At 32.1% G+C, this 21,205-nt stretch overlaps 1 protein-coding gene across 1 annotated transcript; it reads right to left on the reverse strand.

Moving 5' to 3' along the window:
• Nucleotides 1–2,420: 2,420 nt before the first annotated feature.
• LOC129220170 (molecular chaperone MKKS-like) lies at nucleotides 2,421–19,322 on the reverse strand. Its single transcript, XM_054854524.1, has 4 exons — nucleotides 18,357–19,322; nucleotides 16,132–16,304; nucleotides 4,849–4,959; nucleotides 2,421–2,885 (listed from the first exon to the last, which is right to left on the reverse strand). The coding sequence occupies exons 1-4, from the start codon at nucleotides 18,703–18,705 to the stop codon at nucleotides 2,448–2,450; spliced, it is 1,071 nt and encodes a 356-aa protein (XP_054710499.1). The 5' UTR covers nucleotides 18,706–19,322; the 3' UTR covers nucleotides 2,421–2,447.
• Between the last annotated feature and the right edge of the window lie 1,883 nt (nucleotides 19,323–21,205).

A 21,205-nucleotide genomic window follows, 5' to 3' on the forward strand; every position in this document is an offset into this window, starting at 1 on the left:
AAACATGAGTAGTTTATAAAATGCTTATCCAATGCACAGTTTTGTCAAATATGTTATGCCAATTGCAAAAAGTATTACAGGGTGGCGACAGGAACTGGAAAAAAAAGTTCCCTGACTTTTCCCTGATTAAGTTCACCAATTTCCCTGATTTACGTTATCAATGATAATGGTTTCCTTTCTCTGCCCTACCTGAAAAGCATTGCATATTAAATAAAATGCAGAGTTTAGAACGGTTTAAGCTGTTAAATAAAAATATATTTCGAAAAGATGCTGCTTTTTTTTTTGGTAAAAATAGTGCATTCAATTATCGACAAAGAAATATTGTAGGAAATATAAAACAAATACTTTACTTCCATGAACCAGTTAACATAAGAATTCTAAGAAATTATTAAACCACTCTAAAAGAAATATCTAATCATGATACGACTAAAACATTTAAATGGAAATAATCTTGAACTGAATTTTCAAGCAGTATAATTGTTGCTGCAAGAATAACAAGTGATAGTTAAAGTATAGAAGTTATGTAGTTTTACTAACGTAAATATGGCCGTGTGCAGGTAAACGGCAGTATCTGCAGAAATTAGTTTTCAAGATATTTGAAGAAATGTGTGGTAGATTCAATACCAACAATAAGAAAATGTTGGAATAGGCCTTTTTTTTTTTTTTTTCGCGCCCCTTTTTCAGCGGAAACCAAATAAGCGAGCATGTACAGTAAAGATAACGTACAATAGATGACAAAAATGAAAAAAAAAAAAAAAGAACGAAAAATGTGCTTACTTGCACACGGCAGAATGGACATATTTATGCAAAACAAATTGAAATCTTTCAACAACCAGTCATATTGAGCTATTCTCTAATCAAGAACTTAGGTTTTAATGAATGAATACAGTATTTTAACTATTAAAAAATAATAAAAATATTTACTTATGTACCCAACTCAATTTCAAATGATTTCATTAGTTGTCGAAAAAAAAACCTTACATTACTTTTTAGTAACAAACAACATTGAAATTCAAAAAGGATTATTAATTTCAAAATGTATATGGTTTTAAAATAAGAGTTTTAAAGTCTGAAAAAAAACCCCTTTGCGTAATCTGAAGTAACAGCGAATAATACCATGGCAAAAAAAAAAGATTTTCAGTCAAAATTCAATTTTAGCAATTAAATTATACACGCCAAGTGATAACTTTTAAGATTTTTTCAGCATTAATTTTAAAAACAAAGATTTTTTCTTGAAATCGTGATAACAGTATGCTAATTACTTCAAGACAATGAGTAAAGGCAAGGGAATAAAGTCATTAACGACAACTTCCTCTTTGTCTGTAGGGTTGTTTATTTTACGTAGCTTGGAATGCTTGGAAGGAAAATTCAAGCAAGGTAAAATAAACAACTTTACAGACACAAATGCAATCTTAGGAAGCTCATCCAAAGATTGAATACTTTGACCTTGAAGAAAAAAGATGTTCAAATGTGCAGCACTGTATAATTGCACCTCATTAATTTTACTTTTTTAAAACAAATAATTGGCGGAAAATTCGTAGGGAATCAATCAAAGTACTTCATTTTGCAAGGGGAAAAAAATTTTTTTTTTCTTCATTTAATCAATTTTCCCTGAATTTTTGTTATGTTTTCAAAATTCCCTGATATTTCCCTGATTTTTCCCTGAGTGATAAAGTTCCCTGACTTTTCCCTGATCTCCCTGATCTGTCGCCACCCTGTATTACTTTAAACCTGTATCTTTAATAGAAAAAAACCCTTAGGGATTCTAATGACATAAAAACACAAAAAAACCATCATCGAGAAAAAGCAATTTAAAGTTTTTTTTTTTTTTTTTGCATAAGAACACATAGCGAGCATAACCTAAAACCACTCATAACTTTTTATATATTTGAACTAAAGCAATGAAACCTGAATTTTCCATGTGTTCAGAATAGTTTTTAGATTTGAAATAAGCAATAAACATTTTTTTGACCATTTTATCATTTTTGAGGTACTGTAACCCCTTAAGATGTTCATTATGGAAGTATCTTAGCAAATTTAGACTTTTTTATAACTTAAACATCGGATGTAGCAACAAGCGATCTCTCAAGTCGGTCAGTTGAGGGTTCGTAACAGCAGGGTTTGACTGCACTTTCTATTTTTAACCTTAAAGTTTGCTTTGTTCGTTTATGAGATTTTTCTTTTGCATTTTACTAGAACTTTTTTTTGCAAAAAGAATTTAAGGGCTTGGGATTCATTACTTCACATATTTTTCAGTTTTGTTACTTTTATTTTTGCAGTTTTCATAATGCACAAACTGAGTGAAATGATGAAAATGTTGGCTAAGAATTGAACACAGTGAAAGATAAATAAGCAGGTAGCCAACAAAATAACATCAATAAGTTTACACAAACTAGAAAAAAATACAGCTAAATTTATGAAAATTAGAATATTTATTGTTCGAAAAATTATACTGGACAGGAAATACATACAGAAGTTCTCAGAAGCATAGAAGCACATTCAAAAGCCACATTTAGAGCATTGATTTTACAACTAAGTTCATCCAAAATCACAGAATTGGTCTTTTTGTCACCTACATCTTCATTTATAAAATTTGGGCTACTGTCACAAGCTGTATAATTAAAAACTTTCCACATAGTCTGATCAACTGATTCAGCAGAGTATTTACCACACATGCACTTGATATTTCCGTTTGGAAATTCGCCATTTGGCTGTATTTTCCATAAATGCTTAAATTTCATTTCAGTAACAAAATTGAGTAGAGATCCTTGATGATAGGAGAGTGATAAATTGTAAACACTTTGCAAAAATGTTTTGAGTACATGCAGCACTTGTGCAGTACTGCATCTCATCTCTTCAGACAGTTCAATTAATTTTGCTTTTACCTGCAAAAAATTTGCCAAGAATAAGAAAAAGTTTCAAAAGGAAATAGTAGTTTTCGAATTAGCAAAAGAAAATTTTTGAACATATTGCAAGATTGAGATGAATTTTTTTTATTGAAGATCATTGTTCTTAATATAGTAGAATCTGTTACAACGAACTTCATTCGACTTCAAACTTTGTTCGTAGTAGCAGAAATTTCATTGTATCAGTATTTTTTGTAATAGAATTTTATTGTAATAAAATATTGAAGTAAAAAGAAATTCCCTTTGCTTTATAGCTTTGCTCCATAATGAAAACCTCAAATACATTAACTCTATTGGAATCATATGACAAGTTCAAATTTGACTTCATTGGGTGTGAATCTTCAACGCAATGCAAAACTTTACGAATTCGAAATACTTATTCAAAAAGTCTTCAAGTCAAACATTTTCTTAATTCAGAAATATCATGGTTATGTTAAACAAAAGTTGTAAAAAGTTTAAATTTGGATATTAAAAGGACCATTTTTTAAAGAATGAATTTTGTGAAGGGTATATTTTTATAATAGAAGATTGCATGAAAGATCTGTCCTTCCATGGCTTTTATTGGTGATCCAATATTCCAACCAGAGTAAGTTCCTTCTAATCCCTATGAAACAAAAATTCTTTGATTTTTTAGGTTTTGGCACAAATTTATTTTCCCCAACTTTTCTATTACTTTTCATTGATATATATATTTTCGTGACTTTACCAGATTCTCCAGGAGCTTAAGAACCGTGTAAAAGAGTTAACTGATCAGAAACTGAAAAGTTGAATTTTGTTTGTAGCCCAGTCTCATCCCTCTAATAACCTGCCAGATAAAAAAGTTAAAATCTATGCCACTGAAATCTAGATTCATAAATCATCTGATATTGTCACAAGATATCTTCTTGGTGGTGCCCACATACCACCAAATTTGTCACTAAACACTAGAGACGTGCCGAGTAGTACTTTAGTACTTTGGCCAAGTAGCCGAGTACTTGGCCTTTCACTACTCAGACGAGTACCGAGTTCCAATAATGCTTTAAGAAGAACCACCGACACACACATGATGAATTTCGAACTTATTGGAATGGTAGTATAGACTTTCATGTACATATAATAGTTTTTAAAACCAAATTCTAGCTGAAATTTAATTATGCATTATGTAAAAGATTTTGTTTGTGTCAAAAATTTTATAAAAAGGTAATTTTCAAAATTAAAAATACACAAATGAATAATAAGTATGATTAATCAAGTTGGAATTAAAACAAATTATATCAATCTATTTTTGTTTTAGTCGGGGGTATGCACAGAAATTTTGGGGCCCGTCACAAATGACTTTTCTGGTTCCTCCTCCATATTGTTTACCTCTATATTTCATGCATAATTAAAAAAATAATGGGCTCTCTTCAGGCTCAGGTCAACAGGTGTCCCTCCCCCTCCCCTGTGCATGCCTCTGGTTCTAGTTTGCAAAACATAATAATTAAAAAATTTCATATTTTTCACACTGCTTCATTTTTAATAAGTTTTATTAACCTTACAGACAATAAAAAGATTTACTCCATTGAAGAATAACAAACTTCATTATTCTCAAAATTTAAATGTAACTTGTAAATTTGAACTGTTAATGATTGCAGTATATTATACGGTTGCACTCTTTCATTAATTCTAAAATCTGTCTTAACAATATTCCATTTTTTACAACTACTCGGTATTGGCCGAGTATCTGATCAAAATTTGGCCAAGTATCGAGTACTCAGCAAATTGGCTGAATACTTGGTACATCTCTACTAAATACCAGTCAGAAACTAAATTTTGGTCTCCAACAAATTCGTGCGGAGAGAAGAGGCTCTTGAACAACCGTTATTTTTTTAGGTGGTGACCAGAGGCTGCTGTGCAAAAGGGCACAAATCCTCCATTTACCATTAAAAATCATTTACACACACAAAAAAAAAAGAATCATTACCTGCATTTCTACAATGTGACAAATGAAAATTTCTGTACAGCCAGCTCCACAGCAAACTTTTTGACTCTTTAGTAATCGAAACAAAGCGTTAATAATCTGCTTGCAGACAGCCTGGATAATTCAAACAAAGGCTTCATAAGTAAAGTAAAATAACAAACTATGATACAATGTTTTAATTGTGAACTAAACAGGGCTTTAACCATAACACTGCAATTTCTGAAAATAAATTTATTATACCATATATTTTAAATATAACGTAACAAAAACAACTGCAGTACCTTTAAACTGCCGATCTATATCACACACAAATATTCAGAAACAAACAATAAGTTCTAGAGTTAAAAATAAAAACCTATTTCTGTATTGGAAACATAACAGCATTCTTTGCAAATTTGAGATTTTGAAACTGTTCTCATGTTTCCACTATAATTCAAAGCTTTTAAAAGCAAATGAGTCGCTCAGAAGCCAATGCGGTTAAGTCCATTGTTTTTTTTTTAAATTTTTGAAATTTTGATGACATAAATAATAATCTTCTTAGTTATTAAAGGATTTACTCATAGGTTACTTTTTTCTAGGTTAGACAGCTCTTTTTTTAATAGCTTCTGAATATATTGTATAATAATTTCAGAATCCATTGTGAATAAGTCCTCCTTTTATCAATATTTTTTACATAAACTTTGAAATAAAAAATTAATTCTTCTTCTTCTTTCGATATTTGTTGGCAACACTGAAAAACAAGATATTCATTGTAACTGTAACCGTTACCTTCTAATTAGAATCGTTTGAGTTTTATGCATGTGCATCAGAACACAAATATTACGTTGAAGTGTTTGCGAAAATTATTGTGTTATCAAAAAATTAAATAAATTTTCTTTAATAACTGTAAAAACTCTGACTTTTTAAAATAATTAAAAAGATTTATTGTAAGGGTATAAAAACTAAAAATGTCAATGGAAATAGGACACAGTGAAAGTGATACGATATTTCATTCTAATTCAAGGAGAGTTAACCGTTTAGTATGGCTAACATCGTATAGTATGGCTAATGATCGACTAAGAGCTTCAGACGAAATATACGGGTTTAGTTTTGATTTAGAAAAAGCATTACCATTTCCAAAACTATCCACATCAGTAACTTATTAAAAGAGAAACTTATATGTATACAATCTTGGTTGCCATGATTTAAAGACTAACGAGGGCTACATGTATGTTTGGCTATAACCCAAGCATCACAGGGTTCACAAGAAGTGTCATCGTGTTTAATTAAACACATTAAATTGTACGCAAAGGATTTTCAAAAAATTATAATGTATTCAGATTCATGTTCAGGACAGAATCGAAATATAAAAACTGTGTTAAGTTTCCTGAAATTGGTTCAGAGTGAAGATATAAAAGCTGAATCAATTGAGCTTACACTTTTATTAAGTGGGCACAGTTATTTGCCCAATGATGCTGATTTTGCAGTTATAGAAGCTTATGCAAAAAAAATTCCGTATATTCATAACCCTAGTGACTGGTATCATATAATACAAAAGAGCAAAAAAAAAAAAAAAAAAACGAAGCCTTTCAGAGTTGCCGAAATGAATCCACAAGAATTTCTATCCGCAAAAGCATTGGAAGAAGCTGTTACCAACAGAAAAAAAATCAACAAGTGGACTAACAGTCAATTGGGTTAATATGAGATGGATAAAATTGGAAAGATCAAACCCAAGCAGCATTAAGTTTAAACATAATTTTGACGAGGATACCTTTCATGTAATTGATATAAAAAAAATAAGTAGGCCAGTAAATTTAAAAAAACATAACTTAGCCTATATTATATCCTAATGGCAGAACAATTTCAAGAGAAACAAAAAAGACATCATGTGTTTATGTAAGTATATACCTCCAATTAAACACAGGGTTCATACTCTATTTGGAGAAAAAATTCCATGACTTTTCCAAGACTTTTTCATGACTTCAATGAAAATTTTCATGACCTCATTACACGAAGAGAATAGCACTATTTAATCTCAAACTTGGTAATATTTGGAAATGAGCATTAGCAAAACCTTTATATGAATGCCACAGCCTCATTGAAGCACTTACTCATAATGGAAAAAATATAAGTGCACACTTAAAAAACTAAACTATTCTTATTTGTCTTCATCATATAAATTTAAGTAAAGTAAAAATGCGGTGAAGGGAATATGATGATGCTTAAATGTCATATTAAGATATATATTTTTGATATTTTTTTTAAAACAGGCAGAATGATATAGAAATTGACAAAGGTTGAATGAATCATCACTAAGTTTCAATAAATTTGCTTCAAAAGTTAACTTTCAGTGCCAACAGTGCCTTTAATCATCCACGTAACTTGACAGTAGTTTGGTTCTTTAAAGTAAAGCCACATAGTTTAGTTCTTCATGTTTCTAAACCAGATCTTTTCAGAAAAAACCATTCAGTAATGAATCAATCTTCTGATTCAAAAGTATGTTTGTTTTGTTTACAAATTTGCATAATTTCAAATGCATACAAATTAATAGGTTCAGAAATTCCAGAACACTTTTAATTCCCAACATTGAATGTAGCAGTGGGTCGAATGGATTAGTTTTGTGTGCCCTATGTTGGGCACTACTGTGATAAAGCATTAGAATTTCTCTTTTTCTATATTCTATTGCCTGACTTAAGATCTTTATTTTCTAAAAGATTCAACAAATTAAGATAAACTCTGATAAATTTAATAATAAAGTCCTTACGAGTGATGGAATTGAACTCACATGCAATTCAATTGCTTTTTTTTTTTTTTGAGTGGGTGTGGCAAAACTAAGAACGTGAAATTTTGCTACTACAAAATATGAAACATAAGAAGTGTTGAAAATAACAGAAAATTAAAAATAAGTGATGTCCAGGCAGTAAAATCACATTACAAAAAACGACAAGCGGCTGCGACAGAAGTGGATGCAATGAGATTTCGAAATTCAGATTTGATTTTTGGATCATTCCATTTTCCATTTTTAATAGCTTTTATGTCCTATACTGTTAAATCACTCAATTTCAAATGCTCCTTTAACTACAGTTCCTTTCTCTTTGTCCATGACATTTTTCCATGACTTGAAATAAATTTCCATGACTTTCAATGAAAATTTCAATTTTCCATGACTTTTCCAGGTCTGAAATTCTGTTATTTTTTTTCCATGACTTTCCAGGATTTCCATGACCCGTACGAACCCTGTAAACACGACTTTTACAGGACATTAAGGAAAACACGTGGAGATCAAGATTTACATTTAAATAACTCGGAAGAAGATGATGTTTGTTATGATGAATAAACGTAAAACTTATGACAATAATGTTATTTTATTATTTGTACATAAATTTCTGATCTTTTTCAGCTGCCAAAAGGTATAAGTCCTAAAATTTTTAAAATGTTGTCATTATTTAAATAAATACTTACGTTTTTATTTACACATCCTGTACATATCTTGTTTTTTTGCAGAGTTTACACCTCGAAAAAAGACTTTATACACTTTTCTAATTAAATTAATGAATCAAAAATTTTAAAAACTAATGTATTAAAAAACATTAATTTTCTCAATTTTTGTGTTTTGGACTTCACCGCATTGGCTTCTGAGCGGCTCAAATAGTATTCACCCCAAAGCAGAACACTACTGGATTTGCGCGATGTCAAATGTGAGAGGAAAACTCAGACAAATGTTCTGTAGAAATTTTACAAGTTTCTGTAAAATTTCTGCACACACTGCAAGTATTCTACAAATATCTTCCAATTCAAGATAGAATTTTGCAGAAGTTCTGCAGATTTCTTTAAATTAGAAGAAAATCTAAAATTCTTGCAAATTATAACTTGGTGGAAAACTAGGAAGAAATGTCGAATTTGATAAGTAATTTGCAGGAACTTTAGATTTACTTTGAACTTAAAGAAACCTGCAGAATTTGCAAAATTCTATCTTGAGTTGGAAGACGTTATAGAAAATCAGTAGATGTTCTGCAAAAAATTTATGTTCTAAATCTGAAAAGATTAAGATTTTTCTAGTGTTTTCGGTTTCCCTTTTCCTTATTTTTCCCAATTGATTTTCACCCACTGCAATTTCCTCCATAAATGCATGTTTTGGAAGCATGCCAACATTGAAACACCTCCATTGCCGAAAATTGTGAGTCTTGTTTGAGATTTCAACCCTTTTGCATCCTGAAAATATTTCAATTACTTATAAAGTTTTGAAGTGTTTTATTATATGTTACCATAAGTCAACTCATTTCATTTATTATTTTAGTAATTTACTTATTTATTAATATTATTTTAATCACTCTATCATGCCATATAAAGTTGACCAAAAAAGTGGGTTGACACCTAGGTTTGGATTTTAGTAAAACTTTGTATCTTTGCTCTTTCTGTGCATTTTTGAAAGCATATGAAATATCTTTGGATAATCTCAATCGGTTTAGGTTCCACAGAAATGCATAGCAATGGTGAAGTTTTAAACACTGAAAAAAAAAAAGAATAAATAAAAAATCCTGTATGAAACTATTTTGATTCGGTGGCACCCGATTTGTGGAAAAAAAATCACCTTGGGTGCTTGTGTATACAATACTTGAAGTACTTGCAGAACAATTTCGGTCAAATGATTTTATATTGCAGAATATCGTCAAGTATTCTGCTTTGGGGACAGTAACAAATAGTACCAGATTATGGTTGGAAAAGGCAGCTCTGCTATGCAAAATGTTAAGTGCTTTACTATTTAGCCTATTTACAAACTAAATTGAGTATTAAGATTCATGCAATGAATGACAAATTGCAAAATTGGAATCTTAATACTCTATTTGGTTGTAACGTATACTGGTGTGCAAACAATGAATTCTGAATATTATCGAAAAGCTTTGTGAAATGATCTGCTGTAAAAGCACTCAGTTTCACGAGGCTTTAACTTTCTTGTTTCGGCCAGCCCGTCATAATCGCGAAAGTTTAAGAGCCAGTTTTTATAAGAATCGAGCAGAAATAGGATGTTTGTTTATACATTCAGATACACCATTTTTGATTTTGCTCAGATTTTTATGGAGGATTCTTTTAAAGATTTTAGAAGACACGTATTTTTTTCTTTTCCTCCAAAAAAATTTTTGGGGACCTGTAAAAATTCGTAAAGTGCAGCCCGACGTAGAGGTTTTTCCAAATCAGCGTTTTTAAAAATGCGATTATTTCTGTGTACTAAGCATCAGTCAAAAAAAGTTCTTGTGTTCACAATGTGAATTTAGTACCTAAATTGCAATATATCGTAAATTTTGTGGCTGACCTTTAGTGCAGCCTTTCGGGGGTTGCCAAACTTTGTCGAAAAAAATGAAAAAGTGCCATGTTTGAGGCCCTCTGGTTCCCTGAATTCAGGCTCAACTATGGTTTCTAGTTGAGGTGGTTGCTTGGTCAGTAAAAAGCTTCCTGCCAAACTAGATAAACAATTTAAAGGATCTATCCACATTTCTGAGGAGTTGAAGGTGGGAGGAGGTTCTAATGGAAGTAGGTGTGATGAAAGAGAACAGGGGGATGATAGTTTGGCAGATACTTGGCGTTCAAACTAGATATCATGACTTTTTAAGGCTGAGGGTTTTTGGGTTTAGGATGAAGGCTTTCTTTTTTGTGGGGAAGAGTTAAAGGTTTTCTTGGCAGGGAAATTTTAACAACAGGGTTGTTTTTGCTGAGATATCACATCTTTTTGCATTGATATTATTACTTTGTATGTATTTTTAGAATTGAGAATTTCAAGTAAAAAATATTCAATTGAAACAACGTTGTTTTGTATATTTAAGGAACAATAATGGCAAGCTTAATTTTACATCATACTATTTTCTGACCAGTAAGATTCTATGTTCGTTTGGTGAGAGTTGGCCCGTTTAAATTTTATTGCTATCCTTGTATCCTCTCTGCTGCAAAAGTTTTTTTTTAAAAATATTTTACAACTTGCGGTTTATATCAATCTAGCTTTTATTTAATGACTTCTTTTCTTAAATCGCGGATTATTTTACGTTTTATGGGATAATTTTAATTGTTGGATAATTTATCTTCCTTTTGATAGAACTCTTTGTCTTGTTTAATACCTAGTTTTGTTTAAAAGTTCACTAAAAAGACAAAATAACGTATGTTATGACCAAGCAAAAAAAAAAAAAACAAGTCTTTATAAATATTTTAAATTTGAATGAGTCAGAAGATGTACGCAACTGTACTATAGAACTCTTTGTCTTGTTTAATACCTAGTTTTGTTTAAAAGTTCACTAAAAAGACAAAATAACGTATGTTATGACCAAGCAAAAAAAAAAAAAAACAAGTCTTTATAAATATTTTAAATTTGAATGAGTCAGAAGATGTACGCAACTGTACTCTATGTCAAATCACGGATATCACAAATTTGCCACAGCGACTGTGTATGCGCGTGGACTTAGCTCATTTCAAAAGTCTTGCTTAAATTAATTGCAAAAATTTTGTCTGTTAACAAATTACTGCAAAATACGGATATCCACACACATATATCATATATTTCAATTTATAATGTGTTATGTTTGTGAAAATGCATTAATTTAGAAAATAAGCAAACCAATAAAAAGTGCTATTCTTCACTGAAAAACAGGAAAAAAAGAAATTTCGTATTGGCGAAATTGGGGTTGGGGGGAGACTATTCTAATCTTATTCTTTAATGTTTCTCTGCTTAAATATAAACAAGCTACACAGAATCTTAAAACAGAAATCCCGATGAGCTAAGTCTGCGCGCATGCGCAGTCGCTGTGGCAAATTTGTGATATCCGCGATTTAACGTTTAGGATGGACTGTTGGATCTGTTTTATTAGTCTTGATTAAATTTCATTTCCAAAGATGACTTTTGAATAATCATTAGATCTTAGATCTGTTCTAGCCTTGCAATTGCAGTCAAAGATTAACAAACCCTATAAGCTGAGAGTAAGTACATATGAATTTAGGGGAAATTAGGGATTTTCAAACTTTAATTACTCCGGCCCATGATGTCCCTGGGGTTCGAATTTTTGTATATGTCCTCAATGCCCCCCCCCCCCAAGAATATGTATACAAAAAATCATTGCCATAGCCCCCCCCCCGGGGGCTGCTGCAGAACCCCTGGAAGGTACGATTTGTGGGGTAAAAACGAGGGTGGAGGGGGTCAAATGATACAAAAGGCACAGCAGTAGGGCACAAGGAATGTGTGTGCGAAATTTCAGCTTGATTCCTTTTTTCGTCTGGGCTGTAGCCCTGTCAAAGAAAGCGAAAACTTTTTTGAACAGCGATCTTATAACTTTAATACCTCCTACTCCTGATGGTCCAGGGGATTGTATTTTGGTTTACGGCATCAGGGGCTACTAGAGATTGCGCACCAAAAATCAACTCTGGGGGTCTTCATGGGGCTGAGATACAGAGGGGTGAAAAACCCAAAAAACCCCAACTTGTTCTGTCGTGTAAACTTGTTCTTGGTCGCTTTTATTTTCTTTCGTCTTTGGTGGTGGATTTGTTCTGTTGGCTGCTGATGTTTGGTTTAATTGGCAGGGCCCTGCGTCAAGTGACCCCAGTATTACGAATGCTGCTTTTAACCCTGTTCAATTATTACCTCTTTCTATACTGAACATGTTCACAATTGGTACTCTGGAATTCCTATGAAGCAAATTGTAAAGCCTTAAATACCTTCTCAATTTTATCACAATGATTAAAGAATATTAAGAGAGGAAGAAGAAAGATTATTTTCATAGATATTGCTGCATTTCATAAAATCATTCAGCTGAGCAATATGAGCCTGAAGTTTCTGCCACTGAACTGCACATTTCAAGAATTCACCCATTCAAGACCTTTAATGTACGATTAACTACAAGCAATATGCGCTTGAGAATCCCCCATAAACCTTTTCACTCAAACAATTGGTTGATAACATGTACCTTGCATGAGAATACACAATGCAAAAACATATTAAAATTATTCTTTTTTTAGAGGTATTGTACAGATTACTGTATTGCAGTATTTTATAGTTGTTTGTAATGTAAAACGTTTTAAATTAAAATAGAAAGAAATGCAAGAGTTTACGTCCAACTGAGATTAATCAGACATCATCAGCAACCAAACCAAAATTCAGCACCTCTATTTTAATAACTGGTATTGATCACTTGGCAAAGTAATGAACATAGCCCATTAACACAGTAGAATACATATGCATGCATTTCTACATTTCCAGTCTCCCTATAATAACGAACACCCCTATAATCTGAACACTTTTGCTCATTCCCACAAGTGTTCAGAATATAGAGTTCACTGTATAAGTATTTTTTAAATCTCCCACATTTAAATGTTTGTTATGATAAAAAAGCAAAATTTAAGCTTGAAAACTTTCTGCCAGGAAATGCGGAGCAAAAGAACTTCTTTGTGGAGCAGCGGAATTTCGCCATTTTCGTAGAGCAACTCCACAACATGCAGAGCAGTTGGCAACCCTGGCATTATAAAGTTCTGACTGATCATTTCCCATTAATGTAAAACAAGCTTAGGTGCCATAAAAATAAGCTTTAACAATGTGGCATGTCAAACGGATACTATAGTAATCCCAGTGACATCTGGCTCTGACTTCACTACGATTACAATATCAGTTGGATTAGTTGAATACACCACAATGCAACCAATTCCTTATAAGACAAAAAATCAGTAATGACTATTTATCTTACTACATTTTTGTTCCAACACTGCTATTAAATTAAAGGTAGATGTAGCAAGTGCTTTGGGAAAACGAAAGCTTCCAAAATTGTTTTTGGAAGAGTTTACCATAAATACAAGTCCTTCTGATTTAACTGGAGCAGATTCCTAAATTTATTTTCATTTCTACAACTTTACTAATTACTAACGGAAGGCGTTTTGGTGCGGCTAAGTTCTGCACCCTACACCATTCTTCAAAGTTAAAACACTATATGTTGTTGAAGACTTCAGAGTGAGAGGTCAAACTAAATACTAAGTTCATCACATCCTCAAAACATGAAATTTACTACCATTAGTTATTTAACAAGAGCAACCACAAGATTAAGAAATCTACAAAAATGACCAAAATTGATTCATTCCTAAATTTAGTGTGCTTGCATGAGTTGAAACAAAATTAGAAAATAATTAGCATATGGATATAGTTCCTTCTATTGTATCCCAAATCAATCTTAATTTCATATTTTTATAAAAATCCTTATATATTATTTCTGTAGCCTGTTTTTGGTTTCTACGCCAGATTTTCCTCAATCCTTGATCGATTTCTTTGATTTACGCCTTATTTTAAAGCTTATGGTGCTGGCTACTGACGAAAAATAGACCCACGGTCTAAAAATTGTTTTTTTTCCAGCCAAAAAACCCGTTTTAAAGAACCTGAATGAGGTTTTCGGTTAAACTTATAACTTTAATTTGCGCTATGACCGACAGAGCTGAATAGTTTGATCGGCAGAGCGTTCTCTTTGTAACCAGGAGAATTCGTGTTCGGGCCCACGTCCGGACAATCTGCAACAAAAAATTAGAGAAATATCGCGCATTTCATGAATACTTAATTAAGTGCATAACAACTACGAAGAAATAGAATTAATGAGAAGGAAACGCTCCTTGCTGATATGATAACCTGAAGTGACTTTGTGCTAAATTACTTCTGAATCGAACGTTTTTTTTTTCTTTTTAAGCTTTGACTCTGCTAAGAAAATTAAAGCATAATGTAAGCGAAAATATAACTAACAGGTTTAAGATTTCAGACTACAATAGAATTGTTTTTTGTTCAGAAAAAAAATAATAAATCGTATATTGAAATATATATTCTTCTAATGAGTTTTTGACTCTTTGTACAAATAAAAAAATTACTACCTCAATTTGAATGGTAAAATATATATTTTTTCTTCTTTTTGCAAAAAAACAAATAGCTTATCACATTTTTACTACATTCGAAAAGCTACGCTTAAAAAAGAGCATAGTTACATTTATTTTGTATTTTAACCGTGCTGTTAAATGATGAACATGTGTTGCCATCTAAGTTATAACGGTTCAAGCAGCCTGCGGTAACAAATTGTAAAAATTTTCAAGAATAAAAAAATGTTTCTTCAATATCTTATCTTATATATTATTCCCTTCTCATTTTAAAACTTATCAGGCTGGCTAATAAAGAAAAAAAGACTTACGGTCGAAAAATCAAGTTTTCGAAAACGCCCCTTGCTGTTTGAAAACCTTAATGCAGCCTGTAGTTCTTATGCATTTTTTTTTTTGCAAAGTTCTAATGCAGTTTTCCAATTTTTTACGTCGCTTTCGGCAAAAAAAAAAAAAAAAAAAAAAAATAGCCTGTGTATGTGTTCATATTTTAATAAAGCTTAAAAGCACTGAACTTAGTTGTTCGGTTAAATTGATAATTTTTTTTTTCGGTAGAGCGTGCGGCTATAAATATATCGTATCATGCTGGTTAATGACAAAACATAGAAGCATGGTCTTATTATTATTATTATTATTTTTTTTGGCAAAAAGGTTTTTTGCTGTTTTTTACTACGCATTCCTTCAATGAATAGCTTTCGAAAAGGAAGGCGCAATTGCTAGGTTTGTTGGGGTGTCGGGCTGTTAATCAGAATGGCGCCAATTCGAATCCATGCCAATAAATATCTCTTTAATGTTTCTTTTTTTCCCGTCAGACTCACATGGGCAGGACTGTATTTGCCACAACCTGTTTTTTTTACATGCACAATTATTGCTTTTTCACGAGTCACTACTCAGCCACTTTTAATGATATTTATGTTTGAATTGAAAATATGTACGACCAAAAGGTGAGCGATGATCAAATTATCACAACCAAATTATCACAACGTTGTATTTAACGAGGTTTTGTTACTGATGTCTTTAAATTACATGCCTTCTCTTCTGCGCTTACTTTTTTTCGGTTCTTCTTCATAATGTTCTTCCTTTGAAATTCTTAAACAGCGAAATGCCTTATGAAACGATTCGAAGCACAGTGCGGAGTTCTGCACGGGACGACTAGTAGATATTTATTTTTCTTCGTAATGCTGGCTTTTTTCAAAATGTTCATTTTTTTACGAGACAGGTTGACCACATAGATTATATTCAAAACCTATGAAACTTCATGTTCATACTCTTTTCGACTATTTAGAATAAAACTAATGCAGGGACAAGCAATTTTTAGAAAAAGAAATACAAACATAAAAGTTTTGATACACCCTAATATATATATATACACAGACAATCTACGTAATACAAGCAAAAGGTTAAACAAATTTAAAGATAAAAGCAACTGTCTCATACCTTTGTTTCTAACACAGTTTCTTCATTATAATTGCAAATAAGTATTGTTGAAAATGGCTTTTCTTTATTTTTCAGCAATAAAAAGAAAGACTTTCCAATTTTCTCTTCAGAAACAGAAACAATGCCATATTTTACTTCTGCTGAGGGGACAGTATGAGAAATTGCAGGTACTCCTGAAGAAAAAAAATCGGATGTTTAAAAGAGAAGATAGTTCCTCAGTTTGACAAAAAGTTTTGAAAATGTCCACTTTGGCACACAAATAAATTGAATATCAGGAATAATTTTGAAATTATTTAAAATAATTCTAAAGACAACCATGGAGTAAAAATTCTTCTTGCGAGAAATATGCCTGTTGTTAATATGCCTCCCACAGTTTGCTGTTTAAGCAAACAACTCCATTATCCAGAAAACTCAGGGTTGAACTTACAAGTTTCCATACTTAGGGCCCTTTCAGTTTTTCTTGCCCCCTCTGAATGCTCAATTAACTTTACATGGTTAGTTTGTCATTACTGGTTATTCTAACTTGGCATTATGAAAAGTTATAAGCAGTTATAATCAATACTAACTGAATTCATCACATTAACCTTTAGATAAATCGTCGAGTCAGAGCAACAGTAGGATATCGTAGTATTATTCCTGGGATTAAATGTCTTAGTGTTGCTCTGAGGGGACGACATACCTATTTCATAACACATCATGCATTCAAAGAGTGACGTTTCGAAAATTGAGGTTTTCTAGAAAACAAAAGCATTTTCATATAGTGAAGAAAAATTTCCTGCCCCTCAGGAATACCATGGCACAAGCCCCCAAGTGCCTGTGCAATAATTTGGGCCTGATTGGGATAATCCATGAAATCAGAGCATATGTGCAAAAATTAAACATGTTGAATGGTGGATATTTAGTTCATTTTTAGTCTTAAAATGTTTTTTAAATCATCCATGAAACAAAAAATAATTCTCGCAGTTTATATGTCTCACAGAAATATTTCTTGCAGTGTATATGTCTCACAGTGTATATGCCTCACTTCCGATGCAGGCCTAAGTCAAAAATAAGAGAGAGCCTAATTAAACTCTAGGCATCAAATCAAAACTTTGGCCTCAAAATGAGACTAACTGCTTATTTTCAACATTGTTTAAAGCACTTTTAAATTCAAAAGCATTCAAATAAGAAAACTAATCATAATTACTTCTACTTCATTACATATTCATGTTAAAAAAAGAATAAAAAATTCAATTAACTGCATTATTGATAGCACAATAATGCTCAAAGTTCACAACAATAAATCACATTAAATTTCCAATGCATTATCTGTCTTCTGTAATACTTAGTGAAAAATTTACCGCATTAGCCGGCATGCCGGAAAAAGGCGAGGTTGACCAGCATGCCGGGAAATGTGAATTTTCCAGCATGTCGGATAATTTGAGGTTTATTTTGCAACAAAACATAAGTTCACTTTTTCATTCAGTTTCATAATCAGAAAGCAAATTACTGAAGCAAACTACGGTAAGAAAAATAAATAAATAAATCCCGAAAATAAGACTTGTTTTAAAAAAAAAATCGTGTATTACATAAATATGTGCTTGTTATTTATGGTAGGTCATTATTAACGGATTTAATTATATGCCTATAAAGTAATCAATTACGAAGTAATCATTGTTACTGTGATTCGTTCATATTTTTTTTAAATAACTTATTTTAGGTTCCTTTTAGAAAGGTAAGAATAATTTTTATTTTTAAATAGCTATGGCAAATGCTTTAGCACTGGTTTAGGGGCTGTAACTTACTGTTAATTAAACTGTTTATTAATGCTAATAAGATATGATAGAACTTATATTCATTTTTAAGCAGAACATATATATTTTAACAGTATTAAATTTTTTCCTAACCTCGATTTCTCTGGCAAGTCGGAAAGGACCAGGCAAGTGTTATTGAAAATCTGGTAAACCCTGAATTTTGTGGCATGCTGGCTGATGTGGGGTAATACCGTAAGTGTTTGTAACTATGATTTGGTAGAATTTTGCAAATATGTATGTGCTAGAATGCAGAGTTAAAATTTCAACAATTTCTTACTAGCCATTTGAGTATCTATCCTACTTTTATACAGAAAATATGACTCATCGAATGTGATCTGATACTGATCACTTACGTTAATCAACGTTCTACTGTATGAGTATTAGGATAATTGAAAAATCATAAATAATAACAGTACTAAGAAAATAAATTACCAAGCAATTGTAAATTTCTTGACACTTCGGATCCAAGCCTTTCTAAAACTAATATGTTATTATCTTCCAGAATTTTTCTCAGTTTTGGATGAATAACTTTTTGGCAAGCAACAACATTGATATCTATACGCATGAGAATTTCAATGAAACTCTGCAAATATTTAAGAGTCATTTCCCAAACCGATACCTCACAATCCGTTTCAATAGAAGTTGTTGGAAAATCAAAATCACTTGATAGAGAAAAAGTTAGTAATACAACTTTCAAATTCTCGGTTGTTTTTAATTTCTGCAGTATAACATGAGAAGCTTCAAATTTTACTAGCAAGCCAGCAAACAGTCTGGACTGCATAGCATGAACGCCTTCTAAAGTAACAAAATGAATATATTAGCATAAACTGTAGATCCTGAACTTGGTATTGTACTCAAAAATGCTTTTAACAATAACGTACAAATATGCCTCTCGTTATCTTCTGTCAATAAGCATCCAGGTTTTGTATTTAGAATGGAATATATAAAAGATTGTAAATGTGATAAATTAGATAAGTTCAAGTCCCATAGACTGCCATTAGCTAAATTCAAGCAATCGATATAAAGTTTTCCAAACATCTGATAAAGCTTTCCAACTAAAGGCAAAGAGTAAGTTGAATGAATAGAATTTTGAATCAGTTCAAGAATCAACAAAGTGCAAGTTAAACCAGCATTGCCATATATTTTTAAATGTGATTTTACAGAGGATACTATTAATTTGAGAATTGTATTTTTTATGGATAAACTTTGGAAAAGTCGTTGAGATGAGGAAGTTACGATCACGTGGCCTCCATCAGCATTTTGCATAATCTTGAGCTTGCCATGAGGACCAATAGAAGATTTAATAATTTTTGACAATGCCTTGAATGCAGCAATGCTGGTGTCACTCCGCAAAGGATCAAACAGGATTACTGATGAAGTTGCTTGGGTAAGAGCTTCCATGACCTATTTAAGAAAACGATTATTATTAGTATAAGGAACAAAAGAGTAAAAATAGAAAAAACTGAAAGTTGCATCTGGAATCCCCTTAATTAGAACAATGAAAATTTGTTAAATTCTTTTAATTAGCAGATAATGCTTTTATTTTGTTAATTTTTCAGCTTTAGGGAAGTAAACTGCTATGGGAAGGTAATGGGCAGTATCTACAAAAAGGAGTTTTTGGAATAATTTGAAGAAATGCATTTTGGATTCCATACTAACAATAGGGAAACTTTGGAATTCTAAGTTTTTTTGTGCTTTATTTTTAGCAGAAATCAAATAAGAAAACTTGTACCATAAAGCAAAATTACAACAGACGAGGGATGACAGCAACCTTAACTGTTCCTTTCCTCGTGGTTTAGTTGCAGTTCGACAGTCGAAGCGCTTGCGTGTGTTGCTGCATTGCAGCCTCTCTCGCGGACATGGGACGGGCGTTTGGCCCTTTTTTTCCTTTGTCTTTTTTATTTATTTTAAGCAGTTTATAGCTCCTGCTTCTTGTTCTTGGGGCTCCCCTCCGGCTTAGTCAAGTTTTCTTGGTATTCTTTCCCCCTTTTTGGTTATGCTATTGCAAGTAGCTGAGACAAGGTTGTTGCTGTCTTTTACTTGTGTGGTGGGTACTCTCGCTCAGGTAAGGTAGCTTTTATTTACTTTTCCAGTTCTTGGATTTTCTTGTTACAGTGTCATTTACCTGCTATCAATCTCATGGCAGGAATGGAGGACCTTAAATTTTTTTTTTCAAAGTATGTCTGATAATCCAACGACCACTGATGCCATTGCTAGCAACCTGGCATTTTTGCATCCTTCATAAAGTTAAGGACAAATCCACAGTCGGTCTCCCCCCGTAACAAACCCTTGGTAATCAAAAAGAGTTTCAAGAATCTATCATAAACTACAACCTAGATTGCTGGGCTCCCAACACATTTTAGCCATAGAAAAGGGTAAAAAAGGACCAGTTTGAATCAAAAAGGGGACCAAAGAGGACCAGTTAGGATTAAAAAGAGGACCTTGGGAGGACCATTCATAGTTAAACCCAGGGAAGCACCAAAAGGCAAATTAGCTGCCTGGCACTAAATACGTAAAGATAATTCGTTAATTAACCATAATAATGATTTTTAATGATAAATCCTTATCACCTTCTGTACAACTGAACTTTTTATCCATTGAATTATCTTATTTACACAAACATTTGGAGGGGGGGGGTATTAGAAATGACGTTCCAATAGTGATCTTTGAAGTGAACTGAAGAGGAACCTTGCTAAACGCAAACCAAAACTGTAAACTGAAACGCAAACTTTCAAATCCAAACCAAAACTTTTTCATTTTTGTTCCGCGTTCGCGTCCATATTGTAAAACAGTCAGTCTCTCTCGAACCACCGTAGTGTGTAGATATGTGATGTAACGTTAGCTAATAAACGTATTTAATTTCTTTATTAGTTAAATTATTGAGCAGTGACTACATAAAGCATGTAATAATGACAACACTACACAATTAAAGGGAATATAAAATGATTATAGAGAGAAGGCCCAACGTGAACAACAGATGAACAAATGAAGGTAAGCTCTTTGCTTATCTATTATCAATCTTGTTTTATTTAAATTGATTTCATATAAATGGATAATTATTATTAAAATGGCCTACCGAGTCAAAACAGGGGGGGGGGGTCAGAAGCAAGTATGTAACTGACCATCTTACAGAGTAACTTTAATTGTAAAGTAAATTTTCTACTAATTAACAGGTAAAAACTGGCTTATTAAAAATAATCACCTAAGTGACCGATAATCAGTGCATACTTAAATTATTACAGTAAACACCTTGGCACATAGTAGTTTACAAAAATTTTCAC

This window comes from Uloborus diversus, chromosome 4 (genome assembly GCF_026930045.1).
Source record: "Uloborus diversus isolate 005 chromosome 4, Udiv.v.3.1, whole genome shotgun sequence".
NCBI lineage: Eukaryota > Metazoa > Arthropoda > Arachnida > Araneae > Uloboridae > Uloborus > Uloborus diversus.

Excerpts from the sequence above, each read along its gene's own strand:
- LOC129220170 (XM_054854524.1), bottom strand. The coding sequence starts at position 18,705 with ATGCAGTCCAGACTGTTTGCTGGCTTGCTAGTAAAATTTGAAGCTTCT. Across the intron at positions 4,960-16,131 it reads AAACTGTGTTAGAAACAAAG|GCTGTCTGCAAGCAGATTAT; the intron begins GTATGAGACAGT and ends TGAATTATCCAG. Across the intron at positions 2,886-4,848 it reads GTCACATTGTAGAAATGCAG|GTAAAAGCAAAATTAATTGA; the intron begins GTAATGATTCTT and ends AATTTTTTGCAG.